Genomic DNA, 23,588 nt, shown 5'->3' with positions numbered 1-23,588 from the left:
CTCCTGTTCAATAGCCATTATGCTCTACTTTATACATTAGAAGCATCTGATGGGGCAGTAAATTCTCCGCTGTAGCACAGACCATCTCCGAGTGCATCCCGAGGAAAAAGGAATGCTGAAGCTCAGTAAGACTGGCACGGAAAAATGAACAATGGAAACAGTACTAAGTGATTAGAGCGGTCTAATATTTTGGGAAAAAGTTGCATGTAATTTTAATTACAGTGGTTAACCACAAAATTTTATTCAGCTTTGTTTGTCTGAATGTATTTTTAATGCGGTTTTAAAAATTCAACTTTTTTCTTTTTTGGGGGTTTTGAGAATTTTTTGTTAGCTTTGACATTTTCATTTTTCGCTAAGACGTTTCAGTGGAAAAATGAATCCCACCAATTGCCGAACCTAAGTCTTAATTTATAAATATTAATAAATAAACTACTATAATACAGTACATGCCTTTGATAAAAAAAATAATGTTTGCTGACCAGTGAAACGTTACTTATCAATCTATCCATGCCGCTTGTGCCTATTAAGTTTATCCCAATTGACTTCTGGCGAGGGTCAATTACAGGGCACATCTACATAGACATTAATTCAGTCTCACATTGGCAATGAACCTATCATGAATATTTTGGGGGGATAAGAGGAAGCCGGCAATACAAGGGGAAAACCTACGCCAGCATGGTAAGAACAAGCCAAGTTTCAATCCCGGAATCTTTCGCCTGTAAGACAGAAGTACTAACCACAACCCCACTGCATCTAAACTAAATATACTAAATGACTGAAATAAGATTTGTTGATCTTTTGACTAAGGCCCTACATTTGATAAATATTCCCTTCGCTGCATATTCATGAAGTTTTAGTGCCCAGACTGAGTTGATGTTTCTCCTCCGAAAAATATTTTTCTGCAACATCACCGTCAGCATATGTTCACTTTCCAAGGACAGTAATCAACAACAACACATTTCCAGCCAGTTCTTCGTATGAATCAAAGCCCACTCGGAGGAGTCCATCTTCCGAACTGGAGCAGGCGCTATTGTTTACCGCATAAGCATGACTGGATGCAGCACAGCGTTTACGCATCGATGCACTTTTTCATTTGGAAAGCCGGGGTGGTTACACACAGACTGAGAGCTGATTAAGAAAACAGTCCCATTTAATTCCTTTCTCCTCAACGGCCAGCAAGAGAAATGTAATTAAAGCCAGTAAATCTCCCGTGGGCCCCGCTACCTGCGTCGCCACCAACATGACATGTCGTGTAATTTGCCCGACCTCCAAAAGCGGCTCCGTTAGTTGCCTCGCCATTATTGCCGAACCAGTACAGCACAGCCAAAAAATGTGAGAGGTGGGGAAAAAAAAGTGAGTACCGTTTTTTTCCGTGTATAGTGCGCCCCCATGTATAGTACGCACCCCTAAAAATGGCATGCTGATGCTGGAAAAAAGCTTGTACCCATGTATAATACGCACCCAATTTTTATGAATTTTTTTTAAAAAGCGCGGTGGTGCGTTTATGGGCAGTCGGAGAAATCAACGCCAACAAAAAAAATGACATCCAGCCTAGTTAAGACCATACCAAAGACTATAAAAACGGGACCCATTGCCTCCCTGCGTGTGTGACGATCATTGGGACTTAAAAAAAAAAAAAATATAAATAAATTAAAAAAAAAATTTTTTTTTTTTTTTTTTTTGTACCCATGTATAATGCGCACCCCAGATTTTAGGACAATAAATTAGTAAAATTTTGCGCACTATACACGGAAAAAAACGGTATGAGAGCTAGGATGCCCAAGGACACTGAATAGCATTCACATGAATCTGAAGTTTGTTATTGTTTATAGGGTGATAAAAGAAATGCAGTCATGAATTTACTTGCTTTTTTTTCATCAACAGCGTAATTGAAACCATTATAGCTTTAAAGACTGGCTTCGATAAACAATGGGGATGTTTTACAATGTGCTCAACGATTTCCTATGTTATTAGACCAAGAGAGAAATTATACAGCGTGCCTCAAATAGCATATTAATCGTCTTATTGGTTTTATGAAGCGTTTGACTGTGCATGTCTGAGAGTCACTGGCCACTTAATAACCGCACATGCAGCAGAGTGCCATTGTTGTTTTATATTTGTTTTGGAGAATATTATTGGCATCACACTCACAGATAAATTGTCACTACTTGTGTTTGAATTATTGGGAAAAAAGATAAAAACAAACTATTTTTCTGCAGCAGTGTTGTTTTTGAGTATATTTCCTTCAATTCCTGAATAATGATTTGACGCTTTGAATATTTTATATCCACCAGGAAAATGAACACACAAATGCTTTTAATGGAAGCATTGTTGGATTGGAACGGACGACAGGTGGTATCATTCAATATGCAAAGAAAAACAACAGAGAATCAAATGTCAAATTGTGCAGTGTGGATATAGTAAAAGTAACATCTTGGCATGGGGAAACATGAACATTTCAAATGAATTTCTTCTCCAGTTTCTCAAGTCTTGTTACAATGCATTTGAGGATAGCTCATATGGGAGTCTATATTCTCAAACAACAACGTGGGTAGAAAGCCAAAGATGTGGCTCATTTCTTTGGTAGACAGCAGGGGCGGACGTAGGGGGTGGCCTGGGGTGGTTTTTGCAAAGAGAGTCAAGATTCGTTCAGGTGAAAATGTGTGATTTAATTTTTTGCAGTGTTTGTCCGAGTAACCTTGTTTTGATTGGGAGTCTGTCTGCCAACTTTCCTTTTTCTTCGCTACAGTCTCTATTTTAAAAATGTTCTGGAAAGGCTTACGCATGGGTCACGCACCAAGGGGTGGATTTGGAAATGTACTCTAACGCCAAACACAACCGAGAGAGTAATGTGTTTTTTGAGAGGTAGAGCGTGCTCAGAGCATAGTTCCGAAATTACCCGTGGGTACAGGTTTGCTACCATCTACAGATGAAATAACAAATAGGTTTATTTCCATGTGTATTTTCTACTGTGGTCAATAGTGCTGAAGGACTGCTGAATATTAATAATTAATATTTGGGATATTTGGACAGTTGGCCCCCGACTGGACTTGCCTGCCTTATTTGATGAATGCCTATTTTATACAAGATAGGCTTTGTTCCACTAAAGCGTCGTCTGATCTCACCATTTTCCGCCTCGCTAAAGAGCTCTTGTATTGTTAGTAAGCAAAAATGAAAAAGAGTGCAGTGCCTTGACGTCTTTTAAAGTAAAGTAGGTTCCTCAGGGATAAAAGTTGATTTAGTTTCAAATGAAAAGTCAGTAAAAGAGCAATCAGTGTTTTTGTGTTGATGGCAAACTATAACACAGCGGTTAGAAAGATGTTGCCGATATGTAAATGAATGCTTCTCCCTTAGCCATTTAGAGAAGCAGCTACGTACGGGCATGCAATGTGACAATCTCTCGGTGCGCAGTGGCAAAGTTGTGAAGGCAGCATGAAATATCTCTGGCAAGTACTGCTTTGTTTGCTAGTCTCATTAATTCTTCAGGAGGGTATGTCTAAAAAGTGCCAGCAAATACAGTGGGAAAAAAACATGTGCTCTGGCACCAATCCACACTCCTAATTGGGAACCATGGGCTTCAGAAGTGCATGATGCACCTTCGCTCTGAAAGTCTCTTCCATTATTCATTGAAATGTAAGAATTACAGCGCAAGAACCTAAAGCCTTCTGACTAGGCTCCAAGAAAAGGCTGCTGGTAAACAAATACAATGCTCAATACAATACAAGACAATACAATGCAACTTTATTTAAATGGCGCATTTCACAACAGCTGAAGCTGTAACAAAACCCTTTACATATGACAATGGGACAATCAAAAAGACAGTAGACTGTAAAACAGTATAACAGTAGATTCAACCACAATCGACTAATATACCGTAGAAGAACAATAAGAACAACAAAAGTCAGTCGTAAGCCAAAGAATAAAATTGGTCTTCAAACAAGTTTTTAAACTAGACGGAGGAGGCTTCCCTAAGATTTAAGGGGAAGTCGTTACAGTGGGAAGGACCGACAGCAGACTCTGCTTAGTCCTCAGCACTTCCGGCAGTTGCGTAGGGGTGGAAGAGCTGGAGGCGAGACTATTAAGCGATTTGAAAACAAATACAAGTTTCTTAAAATGAACTCCAAAATATATTGGGAGCCAGAGGACGAAGGCCAAAATTGGGGTTATAAAACTTTTGGTATCCATTGTTTCTCCACTATATTGCTAAGACGCACATAATGTCAAATATTTTTCAATAAAAAAAAGTGGACTGGATGCAAAGCTTGCATAGTGTAACGACAAGCAGCGCTATCAGAACAGAATAGAAAAGAAAGTATCTCTGGAACATGTTTACATGACTTTGAGTAAAGCTAGTGAAGACTTAGAAGCGATCACATGAGACCGCCAACAACAAAAGGATAATGTACTGCACTGTGTATTTTCAACTAGCCAGTGTTCAAACGACAGCGGGTATCTCGTTACATGATGATGCCACTGTCATTTAAAATCTTTCTTTTCTCTGTACAGTAATCCATGCACATTGTAATTTGAAGGCAAACAAGAGTAATACGAAACTGTGACGAGCTTCAAAGTCCTGAGTGATTCGTGAGGAATACAAGACCAATTTATCACAACCCCTTTTCCCTACGCACGGTTCCCTCTCACTGGAGCTGCTAGGAACTACAAACTCTCGAAGAATACTTTATTGCATTTGATCCTCACTTGGTAGCCCTTACAGCTCCCAGAGGTATATATAAGTCAACGGGAAGATAAAAAAGATGAGAGCATCCTTCTGTGGTTATTAGAGCTGCATCCATCAGGCATGGAGCAAGTGCACAGAGAGAAGCAAGAAAGACAAACTAAGAAACAAACAAGGAAACAAAGTTTTGGGACATAAAGAGAAGACAAACACTCCAATAGAGCTAAGAACACGAGCCGGATACACAGAAAATGATAAGGAGTAGATTGTTTTGCACAAACTTTGAACCGTGCGGTTTATAGTCCAGTGCGGCTTATCAATGGATTTTCATGATATTGTATGATTTGTGCATATTGTCTTATATATGGAAATTAAACATTACAACACCCGCGGTTTATATTCAGGTGCGGCTTATAGTCCAGACATTACGGTAAATAAAAAAATGCATCCCTGCTGTTCCTACCTCGGCCTTTTGGGGGCAGTGTGGCACGAGAGAGGTACACATTGGCATCAAAAAAAGAGTAGGAGAGAAAAGTCATGCTTGAACTTAATATTTTTTTTCATATTACTGAATTTCGGGTGGAGCTAAATGCACACTGAGGAGCAGCCATGTTCTGTAAAATTGCGAATGACAGCACTTGTGCCAAATAATGTAAAGATGACAGTCTTGGAAAAGGTCAACGGTGCCTGAAAGCATCAAACATTCACTTTCAAGTAGTTGTCAGGAAGTGCTGAAAGCTGCCAATAAAATGGCAACTTTAGCTGCTATTTTAGTGTTTCCTATCCTTTTTTCGAGGTCCTGCCTGCCTTTGATTCTGTAATTTCCAGTCGCAGCTCAATAGAGGAAACAAGCAACCAAATGTTCAACACAAAAAGACACGCAGTGGAACAACATCTGCTTGTTTGTCCTCGACTGACATTTCAGAATTGGATTCTCAATTTCCCACAATCTTCAATACAGCATGCACGTGCAAGTCATGCTTAGCCCATCGAGCCCTAGTGACTCGTGGAAAATCCGTCGGGTGGAAATTGTAATGATTTAACGTAGACCACCTCCGTTTGGTGACAGCCAAGTCTATAAATTTATCAAATTCAATTTGAAAAATCCAGTTTACAAGAACATAATCCAGGCAGTGATTACGTGGCTCAATTCAGTGTACAGTAATTGGGGAAACAGTAGTATATAAAATATTCTAGCTGTGGCAGGTCATTTAGTTTCTTGACTGAGGAGTAAAGTGAAAACATTTAACTCGGATAATTTGATAAATTGCTCCAGCACAAAATCGAGGCACTTTCTTTGTCTAATTGAAGTCATTTGATCACTGTAATTTGTAATCAAGCTTCTTCCCCTTTAAGTTTGTTTTGAGTTGATCCTCCCTTGCCTAACTGCATTTGGTTCCAACCTTTTGGCTTGCATCCAGTTTATCATTTTGATCAAGTATTGATTTGCTGGACTAGATTATATTACACACTGTAGTTATTAATCACTTATCGGCCTCGAATGATATACAGCGTAGCCACCTTTGCTGTGAAATGACCTTTCTTGTGGTCCTATAGCAAATACCTTCAAGCTATGTGGAGGATTTTGAGAGCTTTGAAATAACTTGTCTGTCTTAGACAAAGTCATTCAGCCATGAAAGCCATTCACATAATCACAAAAAAACAAGGAATGCAAGGAAGGAGGCTGCGTCAGAGTGCTTCACCTTGAATAAAGATAAGGCAAGCAAGCCTTGAAAAAGCTGCTGCAAAGCTTCTAATGTTTTTTGTTTGTCCCTTCCGAGTCTTAAGGAATCCGAACTAGAAAGAAATGACACAGTGACTGCATTTGAAATGTTGGACTTCCATTCAGAGGACAACAATGTCTAATATTACAAAGCTTTTTCAATTGGTTTTCCCCCCCCCTCTTCCGCTCAGACCGGATTTATGTATATAGTAACCCTTTGAAATGTTCATTCATATGCAGCAGCCAAAGTCAAACAGATTGCTTCTGTCTCCGTTCTGTTTTAAGTATTTCTTTTCAAGACGTATTAATGAGAGGCAATCAAATAGGTTATTCACTTGCATACAGAGATACTTCAAAAATATATTGGCAGAACTAATCAAACCCTTCCATTATACTTGTTATCTTTGCCTTCAATTTGGAAAAAAATCCTTCCATTATACTTGCTTCATCTGATTTGTTCCTCCCTCTTCCCTTTTTTACACAGAAAGTAAAGCTGTGAGTTACTGTCAAAGACAAGCCCTAATAGGTGCCATATCTCAGATCAAAACGTTTATTTTTAAAAAGTTTCATAATTGAGTGCTAAAGAACAGCTCCGATAGGTGTCAAAACTGTCGAGGAGACGAAGGTGGGGGAGGAAAATGGGAGAATTATCTGTTAGAGCAATCAGATATATCAGCACATGCAGGGTGTTTAAGATGTTTGAGAATATTTGCCATTTTTCACGTCCTGAGTGTTGTTAATCACCTAGATGTTGAACAGTCAAATTCCTTGTTTGGCACGCTCAAACATAGCAAATAAAAACTCTCGAATCTTGAATTTTAGGACTCAATGTCTTTTTTCTTAGCTTTAATTTTTCACACATTATTCACGTCAGTTTATTGAATGTTCTTTAATTGGGTTTTTAGAACATTAAAAAGGGTTAATTTTTTGGTTGTTGTATAATATATTCAAATAATATTGTGTCTCTATTCCCAATGCAACAAGAATTTCCCTTATAGCATTTTGAAATGTGCACAATACTTGCGCTGCCCTGGAAGTATTGCAGATTAAATTCTTAATCCAATCAGAATACAATCTGTGGGGATTTAAGTGTTTGGACCCGCTCAAGGTTACAACAGCTATTATGAAATGATCCAGGGGTTGCGAGAAAACACATTTGATATTCAGCCCCCTGAAAATTCTACAGAATAGTACACGAACCAAAGAATTCTACGAGATGACATTTTACCAACAAACAAAAGCATTTACATATTATCTTGATCACAATAACAAGAATTCATATAATTCCAGATTTTTTTTTTTACCTTTATTGAAGCTTAATAAATATTATCAATGACTTCAGTGACTACTATTTATGCACCAGCAAAATGTTTCTGAGTAGGATTATTCAAAAACTGCTATTGCTTTTGCTACTACATATTTGCTTCAGCATACACCATGTGGCTGATAGCATGGCTTAGCAGATGAATTCAAAATAAAAGGCTTTTTCCTCCGCTTGAAATATAGGTCAATCATGCCGAACGGGTTATTTCATAACTAAAGTAAGTTATGACAATATATACTGGGATAAGGGCAATCCATATGATTTCTTTTTTATTCATCTACTGGTAAATATTGCCATTTTAGGTATTTGCAGAACCAATTTTCGGAACAATTACACAGATCATAGAAACAATGGCTTTGCTCGTATTCTTGAACATGGCAAGAAAAAAAATCGTATTGTTTACAGGCACCGTGTTTATGATATTTCAATTATAAGTAGCTAGTGTTAACATTTTCCAGTCCAAATATATAACTTTTGTCTCGACAATGTCTTTGATAGTCTGATACTGTGATGTGCAGTTCAGCATTGCAGTAAATATCAGTTGGAAAACTAAAAAGTAACAACATGAACATTTTTACAATCGATCCAGTAACTCTAACTCTACCCACACAAGTGCAGAGCCTCAAAGACAAAAACGGCCATGACTCCAAATCCCAGAAGTATCATTCAAATGGAAAATCCGCTTCAAAGTCTTATTTCATCCAACCAAGACTCGTACGCTTCTGCCTGAACTACTCGAGTCAAGCCCCACAGGTACCGGGTTTAAAGTCAATATGTTGATAAAGCCACTTAATGATGCCTTCATAGACCAAGAGGTCTAACAGAGGCTGACCGCAGGAGACTTCCCTTTTTTATTTCAACATTTTCACCAGTCCATTTATTTATGAAATTTCCCATTTGCCTCATGTTTTTTTTTTTTTAGCCTCCATTTTTCATTTTGTTTGGATGCTCGCTAATGAGTGTTATTCAACTGTGAGCTTGTTTGCCGATGCAAATTTCATTTAATCCAATAACGTGTGTGTGTACAGGCCAAAAGGGCAACAAAAAATGCTAATCTATGTGTTGAAATAATGATAATGAGTCAAAATCTCCCAAAATAAATAATGAACAACTTCACATAATCACCTTCATTGACTCTTGCATGCTTTTACTGTGTTCTTGCAAAACAATTAGATTTCTCGATATGCTTTTAATATCCCCAAAATTAAAACATTATTCCACCCAAAAAAATTGAAAGACACATAAATTGACTGCACAACTGGCTGCATGTCTTTTTTTTTTTTTTTTTAAGCATCCAGATTTGAGCTCTGTTGGTTTTTCAGTACCGGGCAACACATCAAAAGCTGTCCTAACATCTGTTGCCCGGGCACACAGATTTTGTCTCGGGGATAGTGTTTGATGATGGTCACACACTTGGTACTTGCATTTCCCAGGGTTCATAGCATGAGGATTTTGCTCAGCAGCGGGGAGTTGGTGGCTCTTTGCTAATCTCACCTAAAACAAAAAATAATAATAATATGGGTGGCCACGAAAGACCTTTAGAGATCTGCTTCCTTCAAATATTATCTTGAGAGAAGATATATTGATTGATTACTTGACTATTTGTGCAATCTGGCGGTTTTAGAAGGGGACTTGGTTTTGTTAGCGGTGACATAACTGCATATCTCACAATCCAATTTGCAGGCATCTGTATTTATATCACTATGACGCCAATATCTATATTTTTTCAAATTAGAATGATGGTGATGTTTTGGACAATCAAAGTTGATGCATACATCGCATTGAAACTAACAACACTTCCAACGAGGCACTTTGACAGCCAATGAGTACATTGGCTTTACTTAGGGCCAGTATATTTGTTTTCTATTATGCATTTCTCTGCAGGGTATTTTGTTATGACAATAAAGATATGTCTTCACTGCCAGTAAATGGAACAAAAACAAACAATGTGTAAAGGTAGCAAATGAGGTTGAACAAACATATTTCCCTGGAGTGTATCTTGAGATACTCCATTTCTTTCTTTCCACTGTCCCAATTAACAGCTTGGGTACCAATTAGCCAAATCAAGTCTTCTCTTACAGGAAGCCCAGGGGGTATGTGTGTCAAGAACCAAAGCTTGAGCTAAAAAAATATGTCAGCAGAAACAGCGTGGGCCTTAGTATGGGATAATTGGGAAAATGAGGATAAATGCTGTTTGCTTTCTGTGCTTGACTCTTGTTCATCAGCCACTCACACATCTGCTTGTGCAAACAAGAGAAGGGAAAAAAAAATCCATAATGTCCGGATACATTTGAGTGCTCCTTTTTTTCCACAGTAAACTAGCCGGGGCAAAATTAATTGAGCCCCGGCTGGATCTAGCAGCTGCCATGTCGTGAAATTCATTACAGTCTAACGTGATTACGTTTCTAAGGGCGGCGATTTCCAGCCAGTACGCTGCAGCGCCCGGTTTGTTGCAAGAGATTAGCAAAGGTGCCATGAGACATTCCTTTTATTTTATCCTAAACATATCGCATAATATATACCATATTTCCATCTATTTATATACCTATGCCAGTAAAATACAACTTTATTTATTTATTTATTTATTTATTTATTTATTTATTTATTTATTTATTTATTTATTTATTTATTTATTTATTTATTTATTTATTTATTTATTTGGCTTCCGAATTTGTCTCTGAGGTTATTATTATTATTATTTCTTATTTATTACTTCTCTGTGCCAAAGATATATTTTAACTTGAGAGATCCAGTAAGTGAGATACAAAATACAGAGTGAGAAAAGCAACCATATGCTTTAGCTCACCATTGTACTAATAATAAAGGCAGCGTCAGAACTTCATGGCTCCAATTTGGCGTAGTATGTCTAATGAGGAGCGTTGCAGAAAATTTGAAAAAAGCTTTTTTTTAGTGAGCAAATAAAGCCTTGCGTACTGTGCCAGCCAGGTGCCTTTAGGATAACGAGGTGTGCAGATCGAGTTATGTCAGACGTAGCCAACCGAACTGCACAGACAACCTGTTGGCTGTTCTGAAAGCCAACAGGTTTATTGCAACAAATGACTGAACACGCTTGCGTCTTTATTAACATTGCAAACGAGTTGACACGAAGATGCCAGACAAAGTGGTCCGTGATTCAAATGAGATTCATGGATGACTTTTATTAGTCCTTGCGGTACCAATAAACTCCTGACTTGAACATTTATGAGATGGAGTTTTTAAATATACATTCTTTTGAGAGGAATATTTATTGAGAACTAGCTCAAAGGTGGAAATCTTTTGTTTAATTGCTCCAGACAAGAAAATATTTTATTATGACTGGTTAAATTATTGACTTTGAATGTTGCCTATTCAAATGTGCACCTCTAGACATGAACTTGAATTTGATCTTCTCCACTGTTACTGACAAAATGTATTCATAGTTTGAGGACATCATTAAAATGATTTATTCAAATCATTCTCATCCTAAGCTTCTTTTCCGATCAGGAATTATTTAACAATAATAGTGTAGCTATATCCTTATTCCAGAACTATTTAGAACCTCTTAAGAAGCTTTATGGACTCATGTGTTTGCTTTTAAATGCTTAAATAAGTGATAGGATGAAGCAGAAATAGTTCCAAGTCACCAGACTGACGATTGGTGAGGCAAAGACACTAAGTGAGGCAATTGTGTCACATTACAGTGGCTCTCTCTTCTCTATATAAACGTTCTTGAGTGCACATGGCAAGTATTTTAGAATAGAGGCATTGCTCACGTGGTCATCAAATTCAAATAAAGTTAGATAAGCCTGTCATTAAAAGGTTGGATTTCATTGAATTAACCTGGAAGGTATGTTTTGATGTTTCCTCCAGTGTTTGAAAATCTATTTGTGAAAGGCCCTTGCCCCCTTAACGATAATTGAAGTTTCCATGTGAGCAGCAAACAACTGAGAAGTGTCAACGTGAGGATTGACATCAGCGTAATACAGAATCGCTTCGGTCTCTTGGTCACGTTTGCGTCGCCGGGTGTTGCTCATCCTATTTTATATTCAGATTGCAATTCTTAGAAGTAAGAATCAGAAATGCTTTGGAGTGTATGTGTGAGACAAATTACAAACTTTCTGCTCACCAAAATGTTTGCCTCCAATTACTGGACTGTATAACTTTTCTGGCTCGTAATAACATGTATTTTCTAAGATCCCGGGGTATAAACAGGACACATCCAGAAAATACGCCAGGCCAGGAAAGGCACGCCAACTTTAACCCTGCTTACGTCACTGGTTCTTTAATAAGCCGAAACATGTCAGGTAATGCAACCTAAAATAAATTTTGACGCTCAAGGTTAAGGTGGTCTGATACAAGAGCTCACCTCTTTCAAATTGGTGGATTACCTCAAACTGAAATAATTTATTTCACAACACAGTCGAGTTTAGTTCACATTTACAGCTGAGGCTCTGTTTTTTGCCACAGTGCAATGAAGAAATTCTCATATTCAAATAGGAATAGTCCAGTCAAATGTGACATTCAGGGTTTCATTGATCTAAAAAAAATAATAAAATTGACTCTTAAGACTTTGATTTCCAATAGCGAGCTCTCACATATAGTACATCAACCAAGCTAGCACATTTAGCATTGTTTCCCGTGAAAGAGAAACGACAAAGGGCCGTAAGAGGCGCATAATAAAACCAACACGGCTGCTATTTCTTAAGACGCATAGACCCCAGAGACAAACTTTATTTGCCTCCTTTTTTTCATACATATGTACCACTTTGGAAGTGTTGTGAGGGAAGGGAATTAGGGATTTAAAACAGTAGGTATCAAAGGCAATGCAGCAGTTTATTTTTCCCCACAAATGCTCAAACCAAACAATCATGTGCATTTACTGGATTTCCTGACACACTTTTCTCCCCGCCTCATATTCAAAGAAGTGCATCCCTATCCAGAAACCTGGCACTGTCACTAATTTTTCTCCTTGTCAGAGACAGAGAGGGTTTTAGGGCTGTAGGAGTTCTTGCAGTGAGCTCCGCCACTTGCAGGCAATATTTCACCCCATCCATCTAGCAAGGATAATAGAGTGTCCTTGCTTTTCAACGCCTGGAGGAGTGACCAGTTATCACGAGCCAGCAGCCCTGTTGTTAATAAAACCGGGATGGGAGGATCAAGTTGAGGATAAAAAGAAGAAAGACACACGAGGGGGTAGAGGACAAACGGGCACGTGTTATTTTGACAGATGTCTCCGACCGGTGAAGTTAATGTGATCAGCAATTAGTTACAGAGTTGGCATCTTACCTTTGAAGATAAATTTAGACCCACAATCAGTGTTTAGGTCATGGCGAGGAGAAGTGAGAAGAATTGCAGTGGAGAGAAAGGGCGTGCAATAATGGGCTGATCTAGCTAATGGCCAAACTGACCTTCAGAGAAAGTCAAACATTAAGACGAGAATGTAGTGTGTCATACAAGCCCATTGCATCTTATTCCAGTCTTTTGCATTTGAATTGTTGAAAGCTGCCTCTGATTTTATATTACTCTGTGTGATATTATTGTAAGTGTTCATTAGTTAACTATGCATTCATTTCATTGTGTAAAGGTCAGGCGTCTTTGTTTTGTTTGAATGCTTTTCAATGAACATTCCTCAGTCTGTACCCAAAGTATATGATGAATGTTTGGCTGTTTTTTTTTGTTTTTTTTTAAATAAAAAACAAAGCAAGTTGAGGCCCGCGAGTCCACTGCCGAGAGAAAAATGCTTGGATTTACCAAAATTCACCAAATTGTAATTTATGATGAATTTGGGGGGGTTTGTCAAGTCATGTCAAGTTCATTTATATCGCCCTAAATCACAAGAATCTCACATCCACAGTTGATGCTACATATTGGAATACATATTTGAGAAATGATTTGCTCCAATCTTAGAATCGGTCACAGAAATGGATAAGTTGAGTGAAGTGAATTGATATCAATCTGGCGCCATTGTAACAGGGAATGAGCAAATTGGTTTCTGTGCGTATTTACTGTAGCTCAAGGATCATTGCTGCACGCCTGCGGTTAAAAGAAAAAAAGCCTCTGTTGGCACTGGGAAATAACAAAATTTGTGGCAGCAAATACAATATGCTGCTTATATCAAAACAAAGAAAAAAATGTTTGTATGATTTACAGAAGACAGATCACATAGTGAAAGGAGGCATATTATTTTGAAAAGAATTTTAGAGTTGGGCACAGGCTGATGTTTTTGAATTAAAAAATGCAAAGGAAATTTTTTGTCAAGACTACACAGGACTTTAGCGAGCCTTCTATTCGAGTCCCCGGATGCTGTTCGTGTTTACTTTGGGGGAACTAAACTTATTTTAATGAAAATGAGATATATTAAAGAATGAAAAGAGCAATTTTGCGTAGAATAAAATTTGGCCTATAGTATTGAATCATCAAAATATTTAATTTAATATTATAAAATATTATTTTTATTATTATTTATAAATATTGATTATTATCCTTTATAAATGATTGATTTATTTTAATATTTTACAATAGAATTATATTTAATAATAAGTTCTAGCTATCTGTGATATGTGCTCATTACTGTGGTAGAAAAATGGTGACATCCAAGTTGCATTAAAAAAGAAAATGTGGGAAGGACCAGAAGTCTTAAATCAAAAAAGCATCATGTGCTTCACAACCACAGAGGGATAAAATATAGTATACTGGGACTGTTGTGCTGCTGAATTGTATAGGCGTGCAGGCGTTTGACCTCTTGTGCCGACTGGAGCCACAACGGTCTAATCAGTGCAGCAAAAGATGCTACCTGAGGGCTTGTAGCCAGCCTATTGGGAATTTGAGGGGGGGGGGGACTTCCATTGGCAACAGTAGATGTGTACTGCTGCCTTGCGAGCCATCCCCACGTGTTGCTATTCAACCCACAAGAAAACAGGTGCTAAATGTTTAATGTGCTGATGACTAATGAGAATATACAGTAAGTATGCTGCAAGATAATGCTTTCTAGAGGCAGCAACACATTTGAGGTTTGGACAAAAAAAACAACCACCTTGTTAGGACACATAATTGATGTGATGCTTTTTAGAAATTTGTGAGCCTAAATGTGGATTGGTATCGCATTTTGTAATAATAATAGTTTTTGGACATTTTGCAACATTACGTTTTTTCACCTCAAAGATTTGTCCCAGCTGCTCGTCCTATCCAGCCAGTCGTTACTATGTTGGCACATGGTGAGGGTGTGTGTCCGAAGTAGACATAATAATGATTAATATGGACCCTATAGACATCATTATGTTGTTGTCAGCCTGCACTTCCTTATTATCCTTGCAGATCTTACAAACAAGCTATTTGCGGGTGTTGTCTTCGTAGAATATTCTACTATAACACTGGGATCATAATCACAGGGGGAAATCATTGCTCAGGTACATCAAGAAAATGTTTCAAAGACGTTCGCTGAGGCACAAATTAACAGTTCATAATGTGATGCGAATGTGGTAAGACACCTTGCTCGCAAGGAAACTTCACTTTGTTTATGTGCTGTATAGATAATGGAAGAGGAAGAGAAACTGACATCAAGATTTTTCAGTGCGTGTGCGTGCGTGTGTGCATAACAATACAAGCAATCTCCACAAACCCCCAAATGACTATCATGCTGTTTTCCAAGTCTGGCGTTAATGAGTCTAATGCTTATTACTCAAGTAAAAATGGCAATATGTTTTCATCGCGTTAGGCAATGAACCTAATGATGTAACTACAATGTAAGGCAATTTCTATTGTATGAAGAATATTCACGGTATGGGAAGAGGAAATGGGGAGCTTGTAAACAGGGCATGCTTAAATGATTAGAATGAGAAGCAAATTTGGAACAAGTGAGTTTGGAACAAGTCAGTTCAACTTAAGAAAAATTCCCTTATGATTGGATTTAATTTATCAAATTTAATGAGATGCATGAATGTGAGGTGATTAATGGCAAATGGGACCATTTGTACTCACTAAGGGCGTGCAAGGGGTCCAATATTCAGGGTTGAGCTCAGCTCGGGGACGGAGGTCCAGATATTCGGGGTTCAGTTCAGTTCGGGCGCGTGTTAATGTTCCCTTTAATAAAGATTAGAAAATTAAAGTTAGAGAATGGTGGGTTGAATTAGCATGAGACCATATTTTTTTTAAAAAAGCATTTGTCAAAGGTGCAGATAGTAATTTGCTAAATACATTCAACAGCTGTTACATTCCACTGGGCTATGACATGAAATTACCTCAAGAGGAATGCAAAACACTTTAAAACACAGAAGTCGTCATTTAATTCAAACCTATTATAGCGTTCTCAAAGGAGCAGAATCAAGATGAATCATGAAGCGGTTTCACGACAACTTGTCACGGCGGAGCAATTAAACATGTAAATTCAGCATCGTTTAATGAGATTTCGAAAATTCCTGCTAAATTATGAGCAAATACCATCACACAGTGTTTTTGTTACATTTCTTGGGCCATGTGCCCTAGATTATACGGCAAGTCAGTGGAATGGACTGAATCTTGTGGGCCCCGTGAGGTCTATGATGTATACTGTAATTATCTGCTGATTCTCAAAATGGCCGCGTGTAATGAGGCTACTCGGTATGAAACCTCAGGCATAAATCACTGTCTTTAGCCGACTTCCAGATGAACAACATCACCACGGAGCTGAAGAAATAACGACGGATTTGTAGCAGTTAGCCGTGTTGAACTTCATCATCATCAACAAAGACAATATTGTTGCTTTAACTTCACTGGCACCATTTTCGCCCTCCATCAAAAGAGTCCAAATACCTGCAGAGTTATCTCCCAAAATTTGGTAAGCAATGTATTATCTGCTAGCTGCTTTATTGCTTTGCGAAAAAGAGGTAGGATTTGTTTATTGATGCTGCATTGTATTAGATTTTTTAAATGGCAGCCTGCCAGTGTGTCTGTCTGGCTCCTGTCACCAGCATCAAAAGCTTTCTCTATAATGTGCACTGCAAATGCAGACACATGGACATTTAACACATACCTGTATGAAGAATTATGTATTTTTTATGTTCATGCACCTCGTCACCCTGATATTGAAATAGTCCGATACATAATGTTGAACACTCTTTTTTTTGTCACGAGCCACATCATACTCATTGTTTCCCTCCGAGGGCCATTATGATTGTCTTCTATAAAAAGTATAGGCTACAAAACAGACTGATGAATAACTAGTTTTGAAAACTGTAATGAATGGTAATAAAAATTGCAACCAATATCAAGACAATTTGTACTTTTAGAAATGACACAAAGTCTATGCAAAATCTGTCTTGCAAAATGATATGGGGGGCCGTATCTGGCCCCCGGGGCCTTGAGTTTGACACCAAAGAAGCTCTCCTCACAACAGCCTAAACATACTTTCAAGTATGGTTTTAATAGATTCGAGGCACATTGACTATTAACGGGAAGAAAATGTGGCAAGGAATTGACTATTGCTCATATTACCTATGAGGAAAAAGATTTGATCAAGGCTAATCAAAACACTACCTTTCATCTTTGTCTTCATTGTTTACGTTCACATTTATTGCTTAAATTCTGTCCCAGCTCTTTGTTGTTTTCTTGGATTTGACAAGACTGAAAATGTTTCAGGCATTCAGCAAATGTAAACAAAGTGATATGGGCCACTTGAAAGGGAATACTAAATAGGGAAAAAAATACACTGTGCTTATTCCAGCCTGTTTGTTGAAATCTTGGAATAGCAAGTGTTGATAACGGGACTATTAATAACACTGATATCTGAGCACAAATACATACAGTGTGTAGAAAAGTGTACCCTAAGCAATGAACACAGTTCGGTTTGTAAGCCCATTTTCAATCTTGTAGATGTTTTGTTTTTTTCTTACAGGGAACATGGAAAGGTAAGAAATAGTATCACGGTGTTGAATCTCCCCATGGGGCCTTTAAAGTCATTCTGCTGAACTTGTGGGCGAGTAGATGAGTTTCATTAGGAAGATAAAACACACTTTAATTAGCTTTACCATTAGCCGAGTGTTGCCAAACCATCGCAGTCACAGCAGACCTTTAGTTCTGTTTAATTACATTGGAAATATCACAGTATGCACTCTTCCCTGACATCACAAGACTAGATCCTTCCCCCAACATTTTTTTTTTTTTTACCGCGTGCATGTCTTTGTCCGTGGTACAAAGAATGGAGCAGTGTAAGGCAACTTGTGACTCCTCATAAGACTCAGGGGCTAAAATGAATGACTTATTTGCTAGAGGTAATATTTAAGGTTATCGGGTTAAAGCTTTTTTGTTTTTCAATAGCGAAACAGATCCATATTAAGGACTTTAAAATCAGCAACGCGCATGTTCCACATAGAGAAACTTTAATAAGTGGCACTTAGAGAACAGTTAAGTCAAATACGGCTTGATCTGACTGGTCTCTGGATATGGCCCAATACGGGTTCATATATTTAAGACTATAATCACCCTGGCTGTGCTGGCATGGCTCTCTCCTCCTTTTCCGCCTGATGACTTACGGGCCGAAGGAGGGCTAATACAAATGAGCCTGATAAGTGCTCCTTTGTGGATAAAGTCCCCCCGGACATTAGGCTGGAATCAGCTGAGTTTGTGCTGTCTGTTATCCAACATTCTTGACCTATAAGACAAGAGTTTTGTCTCATTTTTGTCACGGACCACATCATAGTCATAGTTTCCCTCGGAGGGCCATTATGACGTCTTCTATATACATACAGTATACGCGACAAAAACTGATGAATAACTAGTTTGAAATCAGAGACTAGTAACAATTGTTCGAATATATTAAAGTAATCCACGGTAATAAAAATTGTTAGCAATGTCTCTTTTTTAAAAGTGAAGACATTTGTAATTTTAGTAATGACACAAAGTCGATGCAAAATGTGTCTTCGTGGGCCACATAACATGATGTGGCGGGCCATATCTGGCCCCCGGGCCTTGAGTTTGACATCAGGGTAAACCTGTCATTCAGAAGCAAACATCAACCCGAATGCAATGGAAGTTGTTCCTTTGCAGTTTAATAATCAGAAAATGTTGAAAATGGACGGATGGATAGATGTCCAACATAGCCTAAACTACACATGTAGCAGAGTAAATTATATGGACAACAAGTAGTATAATAAATTCACAAACTATAAAATTCTAACGCTGTGCAGCAATTTGCCTTTCGTGTCATGGCTACATTGCACTTGTTTTAAAAATGCATATGAATGGCTCAGTTTGAATGAGCTTTAAAAAAGAAAAAACGACCCTTTCCCTGCACTCTCCTCGTGCAAATGCAGCGCTTCATTTCACAATTTTGCATCAAAATATATACAAGCGGCTCAGCAGGCAGACATTGGGAAAGGCCTAACCTTCAATTATTCCGTTACGGAAACTAACGGTGCCTGTTTCACAAAGCTTTCCAACCGCACGTACAATACGTTCCTCTTGTACATCTCAGTTTTCTCCCTCTGTCTCCTCGTGCGTTCTGTATTCACTCGAAAGCCACACTTTGTCTCCAAATGAAGCTCAAATAGATTTCTCATAAAAGCTTTCCAACGCCGATACCAATTTTAATCCAAATTGCAATTATAGAAGTATACTTTAGATGTGATATTAAGTCCATATAATTTGATGTGCGAGACTAAAGAAGAGTTACAATAAAAAGACCAATATAGAGGATGAATGATATATAATTGCTAAACTCACCTCTATCTGCACCTATTACAGATGCAATCTATTCTTAGCGTGTTGGAAAAAAATAATTGAGCAAAAGACTGAATTCAGCAGCCGCCAGGTGGGACAAAATGCAAATGTAAAGTGAATGGCAAATGACTTCATTCCGTGCCAATACTAGTACATGATAGAAACACTTGTGAAAGTGTAAGACGTTGGCAGTTAATCCAGCTGGGAGACTGAACAGCCGCTATAAAGTATGAGCAGTACAGGTTTGCAAGCTAATGGGCTTCAGCCATTTACAATACACATGATGGAGTCATTTTCCGTGTACGGTTAAATAGCCATTTCTACCAACACTGATTACCAATTGAAGTTAGTATCTTCAATCTTATATTATGATGAAGCTTCATTGACAGGAAAACTGTCAAATTAGGTGTTGACCACAGCAGAAGCCTAAAAACGGTAGCTGGTAAAATTGCAATGTGTGGAAATATCCCAAAGAGAAACCCAAGTGATGCTGTTGGACTCCCAAAGTGTTTGAGATTTGCATGGATTATTTGATAAGTATGTTAATTTATTAACTGAGATAAGAGAGTCAATTAGACGGAACCTTCCCCCCAATGTCGGAAAATATATTACAGGAAATTCAAGGAGTGTACAGAGGAATTTTAATGACGGTGCAGGTTAAATAAAATCGATCGACAATTTCCTCATCCGAAAGGTAGAAAAAGAGCAGTTACTATCATTGCTAAAAGTGTTTGAAAAGGCAATGCCGTAAATAAGAGCAACTTGTGAAATTGGTTGTTTTTGCTCCAGACACAGAAAGTAAACGTCAAAGGTTGAAATAAAATACATAATTGAGGGAACGCTTTAAATATCAAAAATAACAAATGAAATATTTCCACGCAACAAAGATTCATTGGCCAGTTTCATATGCAATACATTGACATTTGTCCTCATAAATGTATAACGTGCCAAGAAGAGCCTGTGATAAATCCTAAAGCGATACGAATTAATATTAGCGCAGATTGAAACGAACCCACGGTGGGGCCGTGGCAGGTAATCCACAGTTAATAAAGGCATAAGATGTTATCTGCACTAGGCCAGCTATAATGCCACTAAATGAGATGAAGTCAAGTGTAGTGGGGCCAATGGTGCAGATAGACTGTCTCCGAGTTGCCCTTAATAGCAAAATCACTCAGCCGACGTTAAACCTGTAGGATTTGAAGGATTTGAGGTTACAAAGGAAGAAGGGAGGCGCTCCAGAACATAACGATCACTTAAACTGCAAGATGTTTGCTTCAAAGACTCTCTTGTACTTCAAATGTGGTCGGAATAAATGACTTTTAATGGCTCAAGTAGGCTTTGGGGAGCTTGGCGCTGGTGTTACTAATGACAGTAAGTGACTATGGTAACAACTACATTATTGGATGTAATGATGTGTCGTAATGCGGTCTGTATGCATATCCTATCGATTGTGGAAGTTAAAGTGTCCGCCGCTTGAGAAGCTTAATGCGTTCTTGAAGCCACACGCAATGAACAGCCAGAAGAGTTGGTCAGGAAAAGTAAAGTCGGATGTAAAACAGAGGTTACGTTATAGTGCAGTATTGATTCTTTTCACTTCAAATCCAATGCTGATGGCCTAAAGGTATCAAGAAAAATAAAACGTGAAATAAATCCCATATCCAGGTTTTTGAGGCGTTTAGGGATTAATGAAGCTCAGAAGGACTTAAAAGGGAGCTGTTAGTTAGAATGTTGGATAGGAGTTTGCCATCAACCTTTCACTTGTTCCCCCAGCTGCTGCCGCAATGAATTTTAAAAGCTACGGGTTTTTAGCTCGCCCGCCTTCTGTTATGTGCCATAAAGTCCGTTTCTTAATGTGATCTGGCCTCTTTCCATAAATTCCAACCCCGGGGCACGAAATGTGCACCACTGCATAAGCATATTTTAATGGCCATCCTACTCAAAATATTTTGGAACATTAACATCACGTCATTGCACAGAAAGTGAAATAATCAAGTTTATCAGGTGCTGTGGGTAACTGAATACTGCAAAGAAAAAAAATATTACTAAATTATTTAAATGATTCTTTTAATATTGATATTATCAGAATGTGGAGTTTATTATTATTCAATATGTGCAATAAAAAGACAAAAACAAAACAAAAATGAATCCAGTGCACTCCTGTTTTAATTCTCTGCGAGCAGTTTGTAAGTAACCACGTTACGGAAACAAATGAAGAAGAATTGCAGAATAAAACCAAACATACTCGTAAGTGCCACTGAAAATATCAATTCTGTGTTTCTCTCAGGGCATACTAAATTTGATATCTTGCCTAAGCTTGGAAGCAGTTCTCACAAAGAACAAGAAACACCCAGTCAAAATGTGACATGTTTCTTTTTTTCTGTTGTTTAAAACCTATCCTTGGGGAATATTCCCTTTATGTTGACTTTTGCCGAGACCCTTTAGTGTGAAAAATTCACACAGGATTGAAATATGCAACACTAGTTTCCTAGTTTCTCGTTTCCATTCAAATATAGTACAATAAACGTGCAAAGCCCATTGGGGGGAAAAAAGGCTATATTATAAGATTTGGAAATACTGAAGCCTGATACACAAGACCAAGTAAAAATAGACTCAACACATACCTAATTTTGTTTCCAGAATATTGTGATTGCTTCCAGTCTTCCATCCATCATCTATACCACTTAAAATGTACTGTACACTTGCCCGGCAGCTAGTCAATTGTAAGCCATGCTCCCAATCACGATCTAATCAAATAGGATTATATGTAATTAAATAGTCTATTGATATCCCGCTAATCCCTTTGATGATAATAACGAGCAATTTAGTAAAGTGTTCAGTTCGTGTGCCCCCCACCGTTTTGAATTTCCACCAATGGCCATAAAAGCGACCACAAATCATATCGTTTTCATTGCGACGGACTTTTGCATTTCAACCCGTTCACACTGTGCCGATACGAGTTATGTGCGTGAGCATCCTGTACTGTATGAAGACATTGTAAACACTCGTTTGCAAACTACAATAATGTGCAGATAAGCTATGCTGAGCGCGAGCGCTCTCCTCAGATGCTTATTGCCTAAATCTCTTTCTAACTGGCAGGGAATCACATAATTGGCCGTGGTCCATTTGCTCATCCGTGAGTTTTTGTGTGTGCGTGTGTCCTCTCACCAACAGCAGATTTTAATGAATCGGTTTTACAGTGTTTAGCGCTGCTGGCTATAAGAGGGTCAGGGTGGGAGTGAATGACTCTGAACACTGAGAGACAGCCAAGCATGGATATCTATATAGTCTCCGTGGTTTGAGCCCAATGTGACTGGCTTAATAAAAAAAAATCCTGCTTCCTTTCTCCTAGTTTACTACTACCATGCCTCTCCTATTGAAATATAAATACCTGTATTGCAAATATGGGGGGGTGTAGTAGCATAAGTGTGACGCATTGCTTGACGCACAGCCGCCGCAGAAAAGTATGCATGGCTCACGGCAGTGAACTGAGAGCCAAGTCTACTGATTTACCATGTCAACTTGTCTAATTCACCATGTTCTCCGTGTTGGCCAGACAACCCATGTAGACTGCTTCGAACCAGCCACACGAGCAGAACTGGCACTTGGGGGTCTGCCCACTGTGTCGCTAGCTATGTCACACCTGCCAATCAAATGCAAATACCACCAGATAGAAAGCGAAGAAGTGCTTGTGTTGCGGCTCCTGCCAGAACGATGCAAGAGCTTTTGTCAGAGATGCAACATGGATACGAAAGTCAATTGCCCGCCTACTTTTAATTCTTGGCATTCAAATATTTTTGAATTGGTCTTCCTTTTAGGGAGTATTGGTCGAAACAAACAATTTTCATATCAGTGTACCGTATTTTCCGACCTATAAGGCGCACCGGACTATAAGGCGCACCTTCAATGAATGGCCCATTTTAAAACTTTATCCTTATATAAGGCGCACCGGACTATAAGGCGCACCATTAATGCATCATGTCAGATTTTTAATCCAAATCAAACCATTCTCCATTTTATCTTTTTTATTTCAACTTCAGACGGAACAAATTACTTTATAATCATAAAATAATGATCCATAGTCTTTTTGAGTCATGATTCATAGTCTTCAGCAGGCCACTTATGATTGACTTCATGACACAATGCTTCGGGCCAGTTTAAATTTAGGAATTTGGTCCATATATAAGGCGCACCGG

The 23,588-nt window shown here is 38.3% G+C and overlaps 1 protein-coding gene across 2 annotated transcripts in view; it reads right to left on the bottom strand.

The window, feature by feature from the left end:
- Nucleotides 1–23,588, bottom strand: part of LOC133153154 (protocadherin-9) — a 108,163-nt gene that overhangs the window by 55,057 nt on the left and 29,518 nt on the right. For both annotated transcript variants that reach the window (XM_061277237.1, XM_061277238.1), the window contains exon 3: nt 15,682–15,783. In XM_061277237.1, coding sequence (XP_061133221.1) covers nt 15,682–15,783 — 102 coding nt within the window. The remainder of the gene's footprint in view (nt 1–15,681; nt 15,784–23,588) is intronic.

The sequence above is a fragment of the Syngnathus typhle genome, linkage group LG4 (genome assembly GCF_033458585.1).
Source record: "Syngnathus typhle isolate RoL2023-S1 ecotype Sweden linkage group LG4, RoL_Styp_1.0, whole genome shotgun sequence".
Classification (NCBI taxonomy): domain Eukaryota; kingdom Metazoa; phylum Chordata; class Actinopteri; order Syngnathiformes; family Syngnathidae; genus Syngnathus; species Syngnathus typhle.
The sequence above is the reverse complement of the archived record's forward strand: the minus strand, read 5'-3'. Positions and strand labels throughout refer to the sequence as shown.